This window comes from Amphiura filiformis, chromosome 17, assembly GCF_039555335.1.
Source record: "Amphiura filiformis chromosome 17, Afil_fr2py, whole genome shotgun sequence".
Classification (NCBI taxonomy): domain Eukaryota; kingdom Metazoa; phylum Echinodermata; class Ophiuroidea; order Amphilepidida; family Amphiuridae; genus Amphiura; species Amphiura filiformis.
In genome coordinates, this window is record NC_092644.1 from 38,159,786 (window position 1) to 38,176,337 (window position 16,552).

At 35.6% G+C, this 16,552-nt stretch overlaps 1 protein-coding gene across 1 annotated transcript in view; it reads right to left on the minus strand.

The window, feature by feature from the left end:
- Positions 1–1,699: 1,699 nt before the first annotated feature.
- Positions 1,700–16,552, minus strand: part of LOC140137756 (transmembrane protein 214-A-like) — a 33,260-nt gene continuing 18,407 nt past the window's right edge. The window contains 6 exon segments of the mRNA XM_072159521.1: positions 1,700–2,987; positions 4,478–4,692; positions 6,054–6,222; positions 9,495–9,709; positions 15,566–15,679; positions 16,215–16,355. Coding sequence (XP_072015622.1) covers positions 2,969–2,987; positions 4,478–4,692; positions 6,054–6,222; positions 9,495–9,709; positions 15,566–15,679; positions 16,215–16,355 — 873 coding nt within the window. The 3' untranslated portion in view covers positions 1,700–2,968.

A 16,552-nucleotide genomic window follows, 5' to 3' on the forward strand; every position in this document is an offset into this window, starting at 1 on the left:
ATTCCATGAGGGTGTAGAAATGTCAAGTGGAATAGCCCATTGCAGAAGGCCTACTGAGCAGTGAATTATAAACAAAGTTGACATGTAAAGTATGAATGGGCCTTAAGTCCACACAAACTCAACAGCATAATTGTAATGATCTAACTTCTCAATCTATACCATATCATGATACAACATAATCCTACATCCTGTACAGATTAAAAATATATTTTGGCAAGTAATCATATAGTAATGAGTTATAAGCTGCACACTCGACTCTTTCTTGGTGTTGTACATTGTTTTTCATACACGTTACAAGCATAACACTCGGACACGTTACAACAAAGGGTACCTTATGTTAGCCGAAATATACAACACAATTCATTTATACGGCAAGTCAGAATTATTTTAATCTCATCATAAATTGTCTTATAGAAATGGATTTTTGACTTTGTTGCATACTCTGGATTGATTTTTGAGGTTTAGGTAGGACGACATAAGGTAACTTTCATTGTAAGGAATCACATGTGCAACAAACGAGGCAATGGACACAATGCATGTACTATAACACACTTTAGGTATACCTTCATGTAAGCCTACACAGTGTAGTATCAAGACAGGGATTATATGGCTTATGGAATAAAGCTGTAAAATCCCACAATGTTATGACAATAGGTTCAATTTATGTAGGCTAACATGAAGGATAGGCAAGAGTTTGTATTATAAGCTCAATAAACCATGTTACGGTAGTTGTTCCGAAACTTGGTTTCTATAGAACTATAATAGAACTATTGGTTCTATACCATAACTTGAGCATCACATTGGTTCTCTTGAATCAATTTTACTTATTTTAAACACTAGAAGTGCTTACTGTCATTTGGCTGGAACTGCATATACTTATTATCATAATTCACGAGCACTGTCTGCTGAAAATGCACACTCAATGAATGAGAAAGCTCTACTAACATCAGTGGTGTAAAAGCTGGAGAAATGCTTAAGCTCTATAAACAATGGCAATGTTGTTATCTACTGCATACCACTGGGCTATTCCAGTTGAAATCCATACACCCCATGGAAGATATTACCTAAATCTCCCACACAGGGGAGGGGGTATAGATTTTTAACTGGAGCCACCTATTCAGGTAGCCCTATTTGAAGTAAGGTCATGTCTTCCATAAGGGGCGCATGGATTTCAAATTAGCCCAGAAACTAATGGTACCACATGATGCTCAACAGCAAACAATATGACATTTGATCACAATTTTTATTTTCATTCTAGATCGCAATTCCATTGCCAATGTTTCAACATTACTTCAAAATTCAACCATTTTGTTCCCTAGTTTTCTCACATTACTGTAACTGAAAAAATATCAATGCAAATATTTTTCATGACATAAAGAGGAACTGATGACAATCACCGAGTCTTGAAGCATCTCCACTTTCATTCCAGAAGCATAATAGCCATAAAAATACTGTTTCTTGTCAATATTTATACACCTTTTTAGTATATCTTAAAATGGGTTTAATGTTAAATACCCTTTTTAAAGAAGCCTCAATGGGGCAGTTGTTGAATACCCATGCACAAAATATTTTCACATTAATTTGATTGACAATGGAAAGATGTAGATTGTACATTGGGCGGTTCCATTTGAAATCCATACACCCCATATGGAAGACATGACCTTAATCTTCCACACAGGGGGTGAATTTCAAATGGGGTTACCTAAATGGGTATTCAACAACTGCCCTTCGAGGCTTCTTTTAAAAGGCAACAGCCGCAAGTAAGTCATTAAATTCAACTTACATAGAGCACATTCACAAAACAATGAAACAATTGTACTGATATCCCAGCAAACAATCTTTTGAAACATTTTTCAAAACGATTAGAACATTCTTTATCAAAAAAAATTGCGATAATGTTATTGTAAAATAATTCTTTTGGTAACATATAATAATATTATATCACAAGGTTTTGTTTGTGTCAATTTTACTGGCAACCTGCGTGTGCATTTTGAAAATGTTACATAAATGTTTGTAGGGATATCTGAGCACACTGCCAATTCAATGCAACTGCTAACCTGAAACATTGTGCACTTTGTGATAAAAGCACAATGGTTCCACACATGAAGTACATCCCAAGTTTATTCCAAGATGTCGAGTTACTTTGGATTTGACTCCTAGTCAAGGTCATGAAAGATCATACTGGGGTAAAAATATATAGCACAAACTATACATTTTTGAAATCCTTGTGATCAGACGAATAATTTGGTACCAATTTCAACAATATTGGAGCATTTTCAAATTCTAACCTCAGTGACCATTTGTGAAGGCTCCAAATTGTCAAACATCTTTGGACCTTGTACTTCATGTGTGGCAACCATCATGCCTTTATCACAAAGTGCACAATGATTCCCAGTTTTGGGAGTTTAGCAGCTGCACTTATTATAGACAATATCTTAATACTATGCACTCGATCCACAGAATTAAAACCAGAGAACCAGGACTCAACCGCCATCTTGATACAGGTATAGAGCAAGCAAAAATTGGGCACATTCGTTTTCCCTCGGAATGCGCTCAAGACATTTGTTGTCATGCAAGCGCGACATGGATGATGGGCGCATTTGAGAGACGCACTTGATGCGACCTGCACGCGAGTACCAAGACGCTTCAGATGAGATGCAGAATTGTTTTCGTTCGTCTCCGCGCACCGTCGGCAAGGACCCGAATACCCCCAATCTTCTCCCCATAGCTGACGGCGCAACTGTACGTGGCGGTATAGGGAGTCTTGGTTCTCCTTCTCTAATTCTGTAACTCGATCTTACTTGGCACACAAGCTGATATTACAATATTTTACATAAAGATGAAACCCAAAGTTGTAAATAAGTAAACATTCCAGGACCGATGTCAAGAGAAAATGTAAGAGTATCAATGACAGAAGAGCCGCAAGAAAGTCTTGTATGCCACCATGACCAGAACAGGATTCCCACGGTTACTTCATCGGACTACTACTGAAACGGAAGAAACACGGGCGGCACTTAGCAACAACGAAAACGTGGTGATGGCAAGTGCTATGGATGTTTTTGGGGTGGGAGTGGTGGGGGCATTGGTGGTGGAGGTAAACTAAAACAGAAAGAGGTGAACATTGGAATGAAGGAAACCAAAGTGGTAGGAGGGGATTAGGAATACTTGTTAGGTCATGCATAGAAATGTCATTAATTAGACCCGTACTATCATAAATATACATGTATCTTCGCACTTTAAAGGCGCATGTTGTGATTCAACAGCCCAACATAGCATTAATTGCCATAAATTTGTTTATTTTGACAAACTTCAATCTATTACACAATAAAGAATAAAATAAAGAATAAGATAACAATCATTAACAAATTTCCAAATGATATTATTTTACAGATATGAACAGAGAAAGCATTTTTACAACATCTTTTAAATTTGGTTATTGATTTAATCAATTTAAAACCAACAAAAAAACTTAATAAATTCCATTTCATTCAGGTAAAATTACAACTGAAGAATTCAGTTTTAAAAAAACTGCTATACATCATTTTACCCAATATTTATTTGGATTTTATAACAAGAAAATTTACAAATGACTGATATATCAATTTGTTAAAATTTCAGATAACTGTCAAATATAAAGAAAATAATAAGAAAATTTGATCATAGTTTCAACAATTTACAATTTAAAAACCAGCGTTATATGGCACATGTTGGTGGCCGTAACTCAAAAAAGTTTGAAAATGATGTTCATTACATTTTGCATCAGAACTCTTCACGTGCTCTTTGCCCATTGAGGAAAAAACAAAATTAAATTGCCATACAGAAATGAGGATTGACAAGAATAAATTTTCCCTGATATTTCTTACATGTCTATCAAACCACTCCAAAATGAACTAAAATCCTTGTGTTTTTATAGCTCTGACCTGGCCCCACCCAGGGGCCTATAGCGGCCCCTATACCCCTACCATAATGATGATGATGATTGTATTTGCTATGGGTGCTGGATCCTTGATACACCATGTTGAAATGATACGCCCATCACATCAGTGTAATAAACTAAAATCCTTGTTTTATAAGCACTGACCTCGACCCTCCGAGGGCCCTAAAGTGACCCCTGAACCCATACCATAATGATGACGTGCAGTGAGTGCTGGATCCTTAACATCCAAGTGGAAATCATAGTTGGATCCCATCGAAGTAATAGAAATACCCATAAACTGTTGAACCCACAGACTACTACAGACCATGTATCAACAGTCAAAGTCCCTGTGCATTGTATGCTGTGAATTCTTGCATATTCATGAGGGCCAATTGTTCAATTTAGAGCATTGCGTGCTTTTGCGATTATGCGATAGACCTTAAAAATATGTGGCAAGTGTGTAGCAGTTTCATGGAACAATCAGCCCTCATTATCGGGTGATGCTGAGACTTTGACTGCTTGTACACGGTCTGTTATCTTTTCGTCCATGGTTGAACCTACCTAAATGTTTGCTGTAAAGAATTCCATGTTTGATTTACATACGGCGATACGGTTGTCCATCCTAACGTAGCATAATGAACTAAAAATTCTACAATTTGTTGTAGTATAGGATTAATAAATGTCCATGCGGCCACCGCGTAAGGGTGGATAAAGTTCCACACAATACTGCCATAGTACTGTATCGTATCCCATACAACAGGTAGCTTGTCTAAAATCTGAAAAGACAGAAATAAATTGTGGATATTCATAACATTGTCTGTCACACAGTACCCAAAAATCAAAATATGGCTACAAAAATGTTTTGTATGACCTCACCTGACCAACATAATCTTATCTTTAAAATGGGGGGGGTAATTTGTTTAGAATATTCCTGAAGAAAATACAGTTGTTTTTCCTTTCACAAAGTTTTTAAACAGTTTATTCACACACTGAACTGTTGTAAAACATGCTTGAAGTAATACAGACTTCACACCTATTTACATTTTTTTTTGTATTACACCAACTGGTTTACATTGATATGATTTGAAACTATTTAGGTACTCTACTTGTAGGCTGGAGGATTCTAGGTTAGTAAACATGACCAGAATTTAATATTTCCTATCATATTGGAAACTTATTTCACTGATATGGACTTCTATAAGGAAACATTAAATTAATTTTAGAATTGATTTTAGAATCTTGGGGCAGCAAGATGTTGGTACTTCAAAAATTGGGCTGTTCCAGTTGAAATCTATGGAAGACATGACCTTAATTTTCCACACAGAGAGTGCGAATTTCAAATGGAGTTACCTGAATGGGGGACTCCATTGATAGCATCTGTGTGGGAGACTAAGGTCATGTCTTCCATAGGGGGTTTATTGATTTCAACTGGAACTGATCCAAACAGCATCGCAATAGATTATACAAGTCATGGGCTACCCATTTACAAATAGTAAATTTTGGGAACAAGACCGTTTCTTAAACGCAAAAAATTGATGGCCGCAATTAGCAATGAACAGTATATTCTATATACATCAATTTTGAAGTTTTCATTTATTTGCTCAGTCTCCAATCATATTCCCATAAATTCTTAGCTTTTAAACTAGGCCAAAAAAATTATTTGCTTGTCCATAGATCACTTTCAGAAGTTGGGTTGGTCGGTCAAGAAAAGTTTTTTTTTTCTTATATCTTTTTTTCCAAGTACCAAAAGTATAATGTGAAGTACTTGTTTGTATGTAAAACACTCACTGACCACAGAATTTCCACCAAAGACAAATTCAAGGTAAACTCTACTTTATTTATCATGTACATATCTGGCAGACTTAAAATACTGCAATTTTAAGTTCAACAGTGTTTTACTTGTGTTGACGCTGAGAATTATAATACAAAATAATGAAACCCTCATCAGCCAGGTACAACTGGACAGGGGGAAACATGCAGGAAATGGTTTTTACAACATATCTTTTGAATCTTTTAAGTTTTTTAAAAGTTCATGACAAAAAAAAAGGGTTCTATGGTCAGGACTGCCATGACGGTCGGTCGGACGAGGACAAGCAAGCAACTTTTATTTTGACCCTATTTAGCATAAACCACTTACCCAGTCAATTAACAATGGGATATGTTCTGCCAACCACGTCCAAAGTGGCATCGTCAAATCAACACACCATAACCAAGCCGCATGTAATTTCTGCCATGCTAGGATTAGGTAAGGCTGACAGATCTCGGTGGCTCGACTGTAATACACTGGCACATTCTCATTCAACCACCTAAAAGAAAGAGAAACTAGTCAAAAACTAGGTCCCTATAGTACACATATGTATTTAAGGGGGTACTACACCCCTCGATAAATTTTTTGTCTAGTTTTGCATTTTTCTCAAAAACTAATACCACAGTGGTAACAAAAATTATGTATATTATAGGGGCAAGGAATCCAATTACTACGCTGGAATTTCAGTGACCCAAGACAAGTGATTCGTTATTTATGATAAGAAATAAGGTACCGCTAGGATGTACCTCAATTCCGATCATATATACTGAACCGCTTGTCTTGAGTCACTGAAATTTCAGTGTAGTAATTGGATTCCTTGCCCCAATAATATACATAACTTTTGCTACCAGTGTGTTATTATTTTTTGAGAAAAATGCAAAAATAGTCACAAATTTACCACAGGGGTGTAGTACCCCCGTAAAGGACTAAATTTGGAAATTCAGAAAGATGTCATATGCGGTCAACAAGCAATAAGACACTGGCGACAGCACGATCAATGAGTGTGTGGCGTGGTATGATTGTTCACACCAATCAAGTTGCTCATGCTTGTTGCAGCATTTTGAATACTGTGTCAACCAAGTTGTTGAATACATGTACACATTCAAATCGCCAGAAATTGATTGGTTGAATGTTTTGATGGTCATGCATGACCTGTGTTCTTTGAAAAGGTCTATTACAACCTTAGGCTGGCTCAATTAAATATTTGAATAGAGTATTTATGTAAATATCTATTTGACTTGACTATTGTCTTAATAATTGTGTTTACTGATGGCATTGGGCTATTCTAGTTGAAATCCTTACACCCCCTATGGAAGACATGACCTTTATCTCCTACACAGGGAATGTAAATGTCAAATGGGATTACCTGAATGGGTGGCTTCATTTAAAAATCTACACTCCCTGTGTGGGAGATTAAGATCATGTCTTCCATAAGTGTGTATGCAACTGAAATAGCCCATTTTGTGTTCAGATAAATGTAAAAAGATGAACTTTTCGGTCGCCAATTGCACCCTTTTAAGTTGGCTGTACTATTGGAGTTAAGGTGACTTTACAACAGTAAGCTTGTAATATTTTATAATCCTTGTTCAAAATTCAGTGGTAGTAATCCATGTGGATTTGATTATATTTCAAAACTTGGCTTCAGTTCAGATCCCTTAGACTTGTAGGTTGTGGGAATTTCTAACAAAATTTGAAAAATATCTAGCACTTTACCACTTGGCTGTACTATTGGAGTTAAGGTGACTTTACAACAGTAAGCTTGTAATATTTTATAATCCTTGTTCAAAATTCAGTGGTAGTAATCCATGTGGATTTGATTATATTTCAAAACTTGGCTTCAGTTCAGATCCCTTAGACTTGTAGGTTGTGGGAATTTCTAACAAAATTTGAAAAATATCTAGCACTTTACCACTTGGCTGTACTATTGGAGTTAAGGTGACTTTACAACAGTAAACTTGTAATATTTTATAATCCTTGTTCAAAATTCAGTGGTAGTGCTCCATGTGAATTTGATTATATTTCAAAACTTGGCTTCAGTTCAGATCCCTTAGACTTGTAGGTTGTGGGAATTTCTAACAAAATTTGAAAAATATCTAGCACTTTACCACTTGGCTGTACTATTGGAGTTAAGGTGACTTTACAACAGTAAGCTTGTAATATTTTATAATCCTTGTTCAAAATTCAGTGGTAGTGCTCCATGTGAATTTGATTATATTTCAAAACTTGGCTTCAGTTCAGATCCCTTAGACTTGTAGGTTGTGGGAATTTCTAACAAAATTTGAAAAATATCTAGCACTTTACCACTTGGCTGTACTATTGGAGTTAAGGTGACTTTACAACAGTAAACTTGTAATATTTTATAATCCTTTTTCAAAATTCAGTGGAAGTAATCCATGTGAATTTGATTATATTTCAAAACTTGGCTTCAGTTCAGATCCCTTAGACTTGTAGGTTGTGGGAATTTCTAACAAAATTTGAAAAATATCTAGCACTTTACCACTTGGCTGTACTATTGGAGTTAAGGTGACTTTACAACAGTAAGCTTGTAATATTTTATAATCCTTTTCAAAATTCAGTGGTATAATCCATGTGAATTTGATTATATTTCAAAACTTGGCTTCAGTTCAGATCCCTTAGACTTGTAGGTTGTGGGAATTTCTAACAAAATTTGAAAAATATCTAGCACTTTACCACTTGGCTGTACTATTGGAGTTAAGGTGACTTTACAACAGTAAACTTGTAATATTTTATAATCCTTTTTCAAAATTCAGTGGTAGTAATCCATGTGAATTTGATTATATTTCAAAACTTGGCTTCAGTTCAGATCCCTTAGACTTGTAGGTTGTGGGAATTTCTAACAAAATTTGAAAAATATCTAGCACTTTACCACTTGGCTGTACTATTGGAGTTAAGGTGACTTTACAACAGTAAACTTGTAATATTTTATAATCCTTTTTCAAAATTCAGTGGTAGTAATCCATGTGAATTTGATTATATTTCAAAACTTGGCTTCAGTTCAGATCCCTTAGACTTGTAGGTTGTGGGAATTTCTAACAAAATTTGAAAAATATCTAGCACTTTACCACTTGGCTGTACTATTGGAGTTAAGGTGACTTTACAACAGTAAGCTTGTAATATTTTATAATCCTTTTTCAAAATTCAGTGGTAGTAATCCATGTGAATTTGATTATATTTCAAAACTTGGCTTCAGTTCAGATCCCTTAGACTTGTAGGTTGTGGGAATTTCTAACAAAATTTGAAAAATATCTAGCACTTTTAGCCTTACCACTATAATATGTGTACATCCATATCAAAACGATGCACTTGTCGGCTGCTACATGTGTCTCATTTTATATAATAGCTAGGAATAAATACCAGACTCATCTCAAGTGGAAGTGACCTCAAATTATACCGAAGTCACTTGATTTAGAAATACAGAGAACATATTCCTAAACCATGTGACTTGGGGATGATTTGAAGTGATGTCCACTTCAGATGAGTCTGATATTTATTCCTAGCTATTATGTGAAATGAGACACATGTAGCAGCCGACAAGTGCATCGTTTTGATATGGATGTACACATATCACAAGACCTACAAAACACACATGCAACTTTCACAGTTTAAATTCCTCAACACACTTACTCTTAAGATGCACAAATCTACAAAAATACTAAATGTTTTTTAAGAATTGTTAAAAAAAAAGATTAATAAAATAAATAAGAACCACATCAAAGAACACACAAAGTTTTTTCCCACCCATGTACTTACATCCAGGTGACTCCCACATAATGAGCTATTTTCTGCCAAGCCTGCATACTAATCGCCATCAGCCCTGATTTCACTAGGAAATTCTCCGTATACGAACCCTGGAAGCCAGTATGCACATAAAAGTCATACAGCATAAAGCCTATCATTGTTACCATGGTGACCAAAATGACTGGTTTCCATGGGAACTCAAATCCGCTCATCTTCTCCAGGAGGTCCTGTCGGTGGAAAGGAAAGATGTACGAAACAGTATTTACCTAGACAATATCATCAGAAATGGGAAGTATTCAATTCAGTTGATGACGGCATATGCCAAACACATTAATTCATATCTGTGCATAATCTCTTAGAAGTTTGGTTTGTGGAAGAGAAGTTTGCAAAACTTCATTCATTGTGACAAAATTAAATAGAAAGTATTCAATTAAGGGGTATGAACGTTTGGACAGTATTTATTGTGGGACATTAGAGCACATCAGACATATCGAATCGCATTCTGAATACTGAAGAATGTCCTTCTGATATCAAATAATTTTGATTTTTGAAATTCGCAATGTAATACACATTTTATGGCAAATCATTAAAAATTGATATTTTGATATTTAACAGTACTCAAGTAAAATTTATAAATCTGATGATTTATACTTAAAGTGTATGTAGGTGGGATGAAAAGCCGACGATCAATTGAAAATTTTGGCCTTTTGTATTGAAGATATGGATTTTTTTCCCCAAAACACCAAAAAAATTAGGTCTTTTTGGGGAAAAAATCCGTATTTTCAATATAAAAGGTCAAAATTTTCGATTGATCGTCGGCTTTTCCTCACAGCTACATACACTTTAAGAATATATCATTAGATTTATAAAATTTACTTCGAGGACTATTATATATCAAAATTGTGAAAAATATCAAATTTTAATAATTTGTCATAAAATTTAGTATTATATCGTGAATTTCAAAAAATGAAAATTATTTGATATCAGAGAGACATGCTTCGTATTCAGAATGCAATTCGATACGTCTGAGGCAAGGGTGATTTTAAGCGGGCGACGGGCGCCGTTTGGCCCCCAGAAACCAGGCAAGTGCGCTCGTGACAAGGCTAAATAATATAGACGGGCGACACCCATTTTCTCCCAAGTGGCGCTCGTACGTCTCCAACACTACCTGACTCTAAAATTTAAGTAGAAATTAACTGTAAGCTTAACAAGTTTTGTTGACGAAAACATCATTTTAAAATCATGAACTGCGTACGCACGTAGAATTCAGTGCCCAGGTCAGTCTGCATAAATTATTGTAATTTAGTTATCGGCAGCTTTCGATCGTTACCACGAGTTGGACTCGGGGAAAGATTTCATTCATGGAGTTACCCCGAAGATTTTCGGTAAACTATCGACTATTTCCGTGGGGATGACGTCATGAACATGAACCATGACCCCATTAAATATTAAAATGGCCGTCACATACAGAAAAAACTATGGAAATTGATTGAGTTTTCGCCAAGTTTTTGCACCTTTTTCTGACCACGTTTCGTAACAAAACTGACATGGAAATGAGAAAATTTATCATAGCGACTAGTGATGGAATATCATGGCGGAAATGCACTTTAACATTTTATTTGAGCAATAAAGTTTGTACAACACCGCACAGTCTGTGCACTGTGTAGTGGGGAGGTGCACTGCAGAGAGCACATGTTATGTGAGCGTACTGCAGTGTAATTTTTAATTAATTTATTTTTTATTTTTTTAATAACATTATACTGCAGTGCTTTTATTTTAGATCCCCAAACTTGAAATAATAATTTTAAAAAAAAAAGTGGCCCCTGGTTCATCCAAAGTGGCCCCTGGTTCACTCCCAAATCTTGGTGAACCAGGGGCCACTTTTTTTTGCCAAAGTGGCCCCTGGTTCACACGCTCTTATTTTCACCCTTGGTCTGAGGTGCTCTCATGTCCCACAAAAAATACTGTCGAAATGCCATAAACGCTCATTCTAGATCCCTTAAGTTGATGACGGCACATTATGTCAATAATATCCTGTCAATTTAGCAAGAACATCACCTTCAATCTGCACATCCTTTCTAAGAGGTTCTGTTAGTGGGAAAGAAATTTGTAAGACATCATTCGTGACAAAATAGAAATTATTCAATCAAGTTGATGACGGGACATATGTGACCTGCTCTGACAAAACCAGGAACAAGTCGCATTTTTGATATTTATTGATTTGAATACAAATGTAAGCACTAGACAATAAGCTTTAAAATTATAAATAGCATCAATACTTTTCAAGATATGGATAATTTTGTTAATGATACCTTGCTATATTTGCCAAATGGCTATTCTGAGTAATGGGCCAATTAGTTTTCCTGCCTTACACAGGACTGAATAGTATTTATCATAGTTCAACTGTTATTTATTGATTAAATAAACCTCTTTTCAATAAGAACTTTCAAGGATTTAAAAGTCCACTTAGTCCCACAGTCAAATACCATGAAATTAAGAATTCCAAATTTTCATTTTTTTATGGGAATGGCATCTTTTGAAGGCCTATAACTCAAAAACATGTCTGGCGACTTGTTCCGGGTTTTGTTGGAGCTGGTCACATATGTCAATAATATCCTGTCAATTAGCAAGAACATCAACTTCAAATCTGCACATCCTCCCTAAGAGGTTCTGTTAGTGAGAGAGAAGTTTGCAAAACATCATTCACTAACAAAATAGAAAGTATTCAATCAAACTGTCAATAACATCCTGCCAATTTAGCAAGAACACCATCTTTCCAAGGAAGAGATTCTCCAAACAAATTTCTTCTTGGTAAAATAATCAAATACAACAGCTCATACGCCCTGCACAGTCATAAGGATAGTGGTTTTTGGAACTCTGTTGGTGGGAGAGAAGTTTGCAAAACATCATGAACAAACAAAAATAGAAAATATTCAATTAAACTGAATAACATCCAGTCAATTTAGCATTAGCAAGAACACCATCTCTCCTAGAGGTCCTGTAATTGGAAGAGATTCTTTAAATAATTTTCTTCTTGGTAAAATGATCAGATACAACAGCTCATACACCCTGCACAGTCATAAGAATAGTGTTTTTTGGAATTTTCTTAGTGGGAGAGAAGTTTGCAAAACATCATTCATAAACAAAATAGAAAGTATTCAAGGGTCAAATCCAATAAATCGGCACTATCTCTACACTCCTCCTTTTTATTCATAAATCATAGTCTTTTTAAGTTTCATTCTGGAAAATATGACGATCAAATCTTGTGAACTTTTATTTTTACATCAATTTCAACAATCCCCCTGGATGTGTTTTCTATGGGTAACTTATGTTACTAAATGAAACATACTTTACTATCAGATTGAAAGGAGTACTGCAAGCTATTTTGTTGACAATGCATAAACTAATTGCAATATTGCCTTTTAGTTCAAAAAGAAATTTTTTTAAAGAGGAATTGATTGCCTCAAAAAAGAGTAGAAAAATTTGGATGAAACTTACAATTAGGATACATTTTTTTTTTTAATCCTGCACTTTATGGTAACGTATGTTACATTTCTTAACCATACGGTCCAAATTTTCGAATTTCCTAGGATTTTTTTCTCAAATACATAAATCATGAGGACCTGAAAACATTACTATCATATAATTTATGTGATAAACCATATATATTTAAGGACTTTGGTTCAATTTCAGTGTTTGCAACCACTAAGATATGTGCTAACATATCGGGGTAACGTAGGTTTCATGAAACCTTGCGACATATTTCGATGGTATTTTTAAAGACTCAAAGTAGGCCATGGCATTTGCTTTGTATCAGTATAGATTATTTGTTCAACTGAATGCATGATTGGTTAAGAATAAGCAATATATAATATCAAAAATATTTCACCTGCAACACAGTGTTTTGACCATAAATCCCTCAAACAACCTGCCATAGTTTATAAAAGGAATTAATGCAAGATTAAAAAACATAACCATTTTTCTGAGTGTAGTCTGGTTGTTTGATTATACAAAAGAAATTAACAATGGAAGTTAAAGCATTTGTGAAAATTATATAATTCAATGTGTGCGACACAAGAACTACCGATTTATCGGTTTTGACCCTCAATCAAACTGGTGACAAGACAATAGACATGCCAATAACATCCTGCCAATTTAGCAAGAACACCATCTTTCCAAGGTCCTGTAATTGGAAGAGATTCTCCAAACAATTTTCTTCTTAGTAAAATAATCAAATACAACAGCTCATACGCCCTGTCAATTTAGCATTAGCAAGAACACCATATTTCCAAGAAGTCCTGTAATTGGAAGAGATTCTTGAAATAATTTTCTTCTTGGTAAAATGATCAGGGAGCACGTGTGGGAGCATGTGTGGCCGAGTGGATAAGGCGCCCGACTCATAATCCATAGGTTGTGAGTTCGAGCCCCGCTCTTGCCAACGTGTTGTGTCCTTGGGCAAGGCACTTTATCCTCATTGCCTACTGGGGGATGGGGTTGGGTTGGATTGGATGTTTGTATAGTTGTTTGTTTATTTGTTGCAATATTGGCGCTGATTAAGCAGCTGCTGCCTGCAAATTGCATTGTGTCTGTTTAGGTGTGTTTAATGAACAATTCTAGCAATTTGACCTGCGGGTCACCATTAGAGTTTGAAATAAAACCTTCTTTTTTTTCTTTTTCTTTTTTATACAACAGCTCATATGCCCTGCAGAGTCATAAGGATAGGGTATTTTTGGAACTCCTTTTCAGGACCAAAATAACACATTTTTTTGTGTGTTTAGCTGTGTACATGTATGATACCCAGTACGACATATTCCTACCAACTGTGTTTGGTAATTTTAGTGCACAATTGCTTACGTACAAGGTGTCCCATAAAAAGGTTACATGTAGAAATTCAACCACATTTTGTAATGGTACAATATAACAATGCCATTTTTCAGATATCATTTATTTATCCTTCTTGTAATTATCTGCTAAATTTCAACTGCATATCTTAAAAGCAACTTAACTTATGAGCGCAAGATGACAGGAGTGTCAAGAGTGACTAACTATCAAAATATCGTTGAGTTGAAAGTGTTGCTGCATTACTGTAAGAATATTGTACATGTCTGACTGAACAATTGAAATAAAACTTTTATTCTCTGCTCATCAGAATAAAATGCTGCATCTGCCATGCTATGGCTGGGCCAACTCAAATGCGCCGCCAAATGCACTGTGGCTGTGATGGTGGTAATGAACAGCATGTTGCACCATGTCACATAAACAGCTTGCTCAGGAATGCATGCTAAATAGGCAAGTTGTGAACTTGATATTCACAGGGGTACTCGTAGAGGGTACATAGATTATGTCATGAAAAGTACGTTATATTAACATATAAACATGGATTATTTTCAAAATCTACATGTAACCTTTTTTTAAGACGCCCAGTATCTCCAAAATGCATTTGGCATGCAACTGCAACAAACTGCAGACCCCGAATCAAGGAGGGGGCTCATTTACCGATTTACATGTGGAAAGTCTTGTGCGCATCTTCATTTGCACGCACACACTGACGCACCCTTGCAGTCAAGTTAGCTCAATCGATAAGGCGTTCGACTATGGTGCGAGAGGTTGCGGGTTCGAACCCTGGTGGTGCCTAGTATGCTCTCGTGGAAAAATTGAGTTAGCTTGAAATTCCCTTGGACAAGGAACTCACTGCTAATTTGTCTCGTTGTAACCCGTACGAAACTCGGGGAGCTGATCCTGGTTGCGATGATTATTTGTGGAATGTCTAGGGTGTGCGCTCTTGAAGCAGCAAATTCCCTGAATTGTAGTTTAATGGTTTATGGAATGATGTGGGGCCATAGTGGTCAGCGACAACCTGTAAAGTGTGCTGAGGCTTGTGGATCAACGTCTAGGCGTTGTGCCTGTGCGTAGCGCACTATAAATCACTGCGCTTTTTTAAATTTTTTTATACACAAACAGAAGTGACCACTTGTCAGGAGATTGAAACAGTTCATTTACATTCAAATTGTTTTCAACAGTACCCTGACTTTAGGTATCATCAATCAGAGACAAGCACTACTGCACCCAGCTCTGTTACTTACCCTGCATGCCAATTTACACTCCTCGTAATCTTGATGTCCAGTCTTTTCCTCGGCCAATTCTTCATTTGTCAGACTAAATGCTTTCACCGTCTCTCTAAGCATCTTCTTATTCATCTACAAATAAAAACGGTTTTATTGATGGATTGATTGATTGACTGATTGATTATTTGATTGACTTTATTCAGGAAATAATTCAACATACAGCAATTACATTTAAAATATACATTATAGTAAGAGAATAAAAACAAGAAATTAAGTTCAAAATAATGTTAAAGCCTGCATAACAAAAGGTTTATTTCTACTGGGATTTACTTTATTATGAAAAAGTCTAATTAATTATTCCACTGATGAAACTGGATATAGTGCTTAGTGGTCAGTAAATTTATAGACCAATTTAGTGGGTTTTTTACATACTTATTTTTCTAGTTCTGATCCTGTAGTGAGCTTTTCCTAGTTCTGATCCTGGCACAGTCTTAAAGGTGCTTATGCACCTGTTCATCCCAACCTACTCATTACAATTTTGAGCTGCTTTTTATTTATTTCGTATTTTGTTAATTCTGTTTACATCATTGTTGAAGATGTGCAATATTTTGTTCAAATATTTTTCGTATTTTTATGCCACAGTGATGAATAATAAATAAAAACTTGCCTTTCTCTGTACATGATCCCACTGGTTCAACAGATGTGTCATGAGCACTCCAGACTGGGCCATGTTGTTGACAAACATCTGCCTCCATTTGCTGAAGCAATGCTGGTCTTGATGCAGACACATTACTAAACATCTTAGAAGCTGAAAAATACATTCACAATAAGAATAATCAGCTTTGCACGAAACCTGTCATATTTTGTCTTGCTGTTCAATTCGTGTTAGAAAATGTCTACATTTTTTTGTATGTACATTCAATGAATTCAACTGGAAAAATAGTATGATATCAGGTACCTTTAGTTGTGCTAGTATGCCAAGTTATAATGAGTATGGGAAATAGC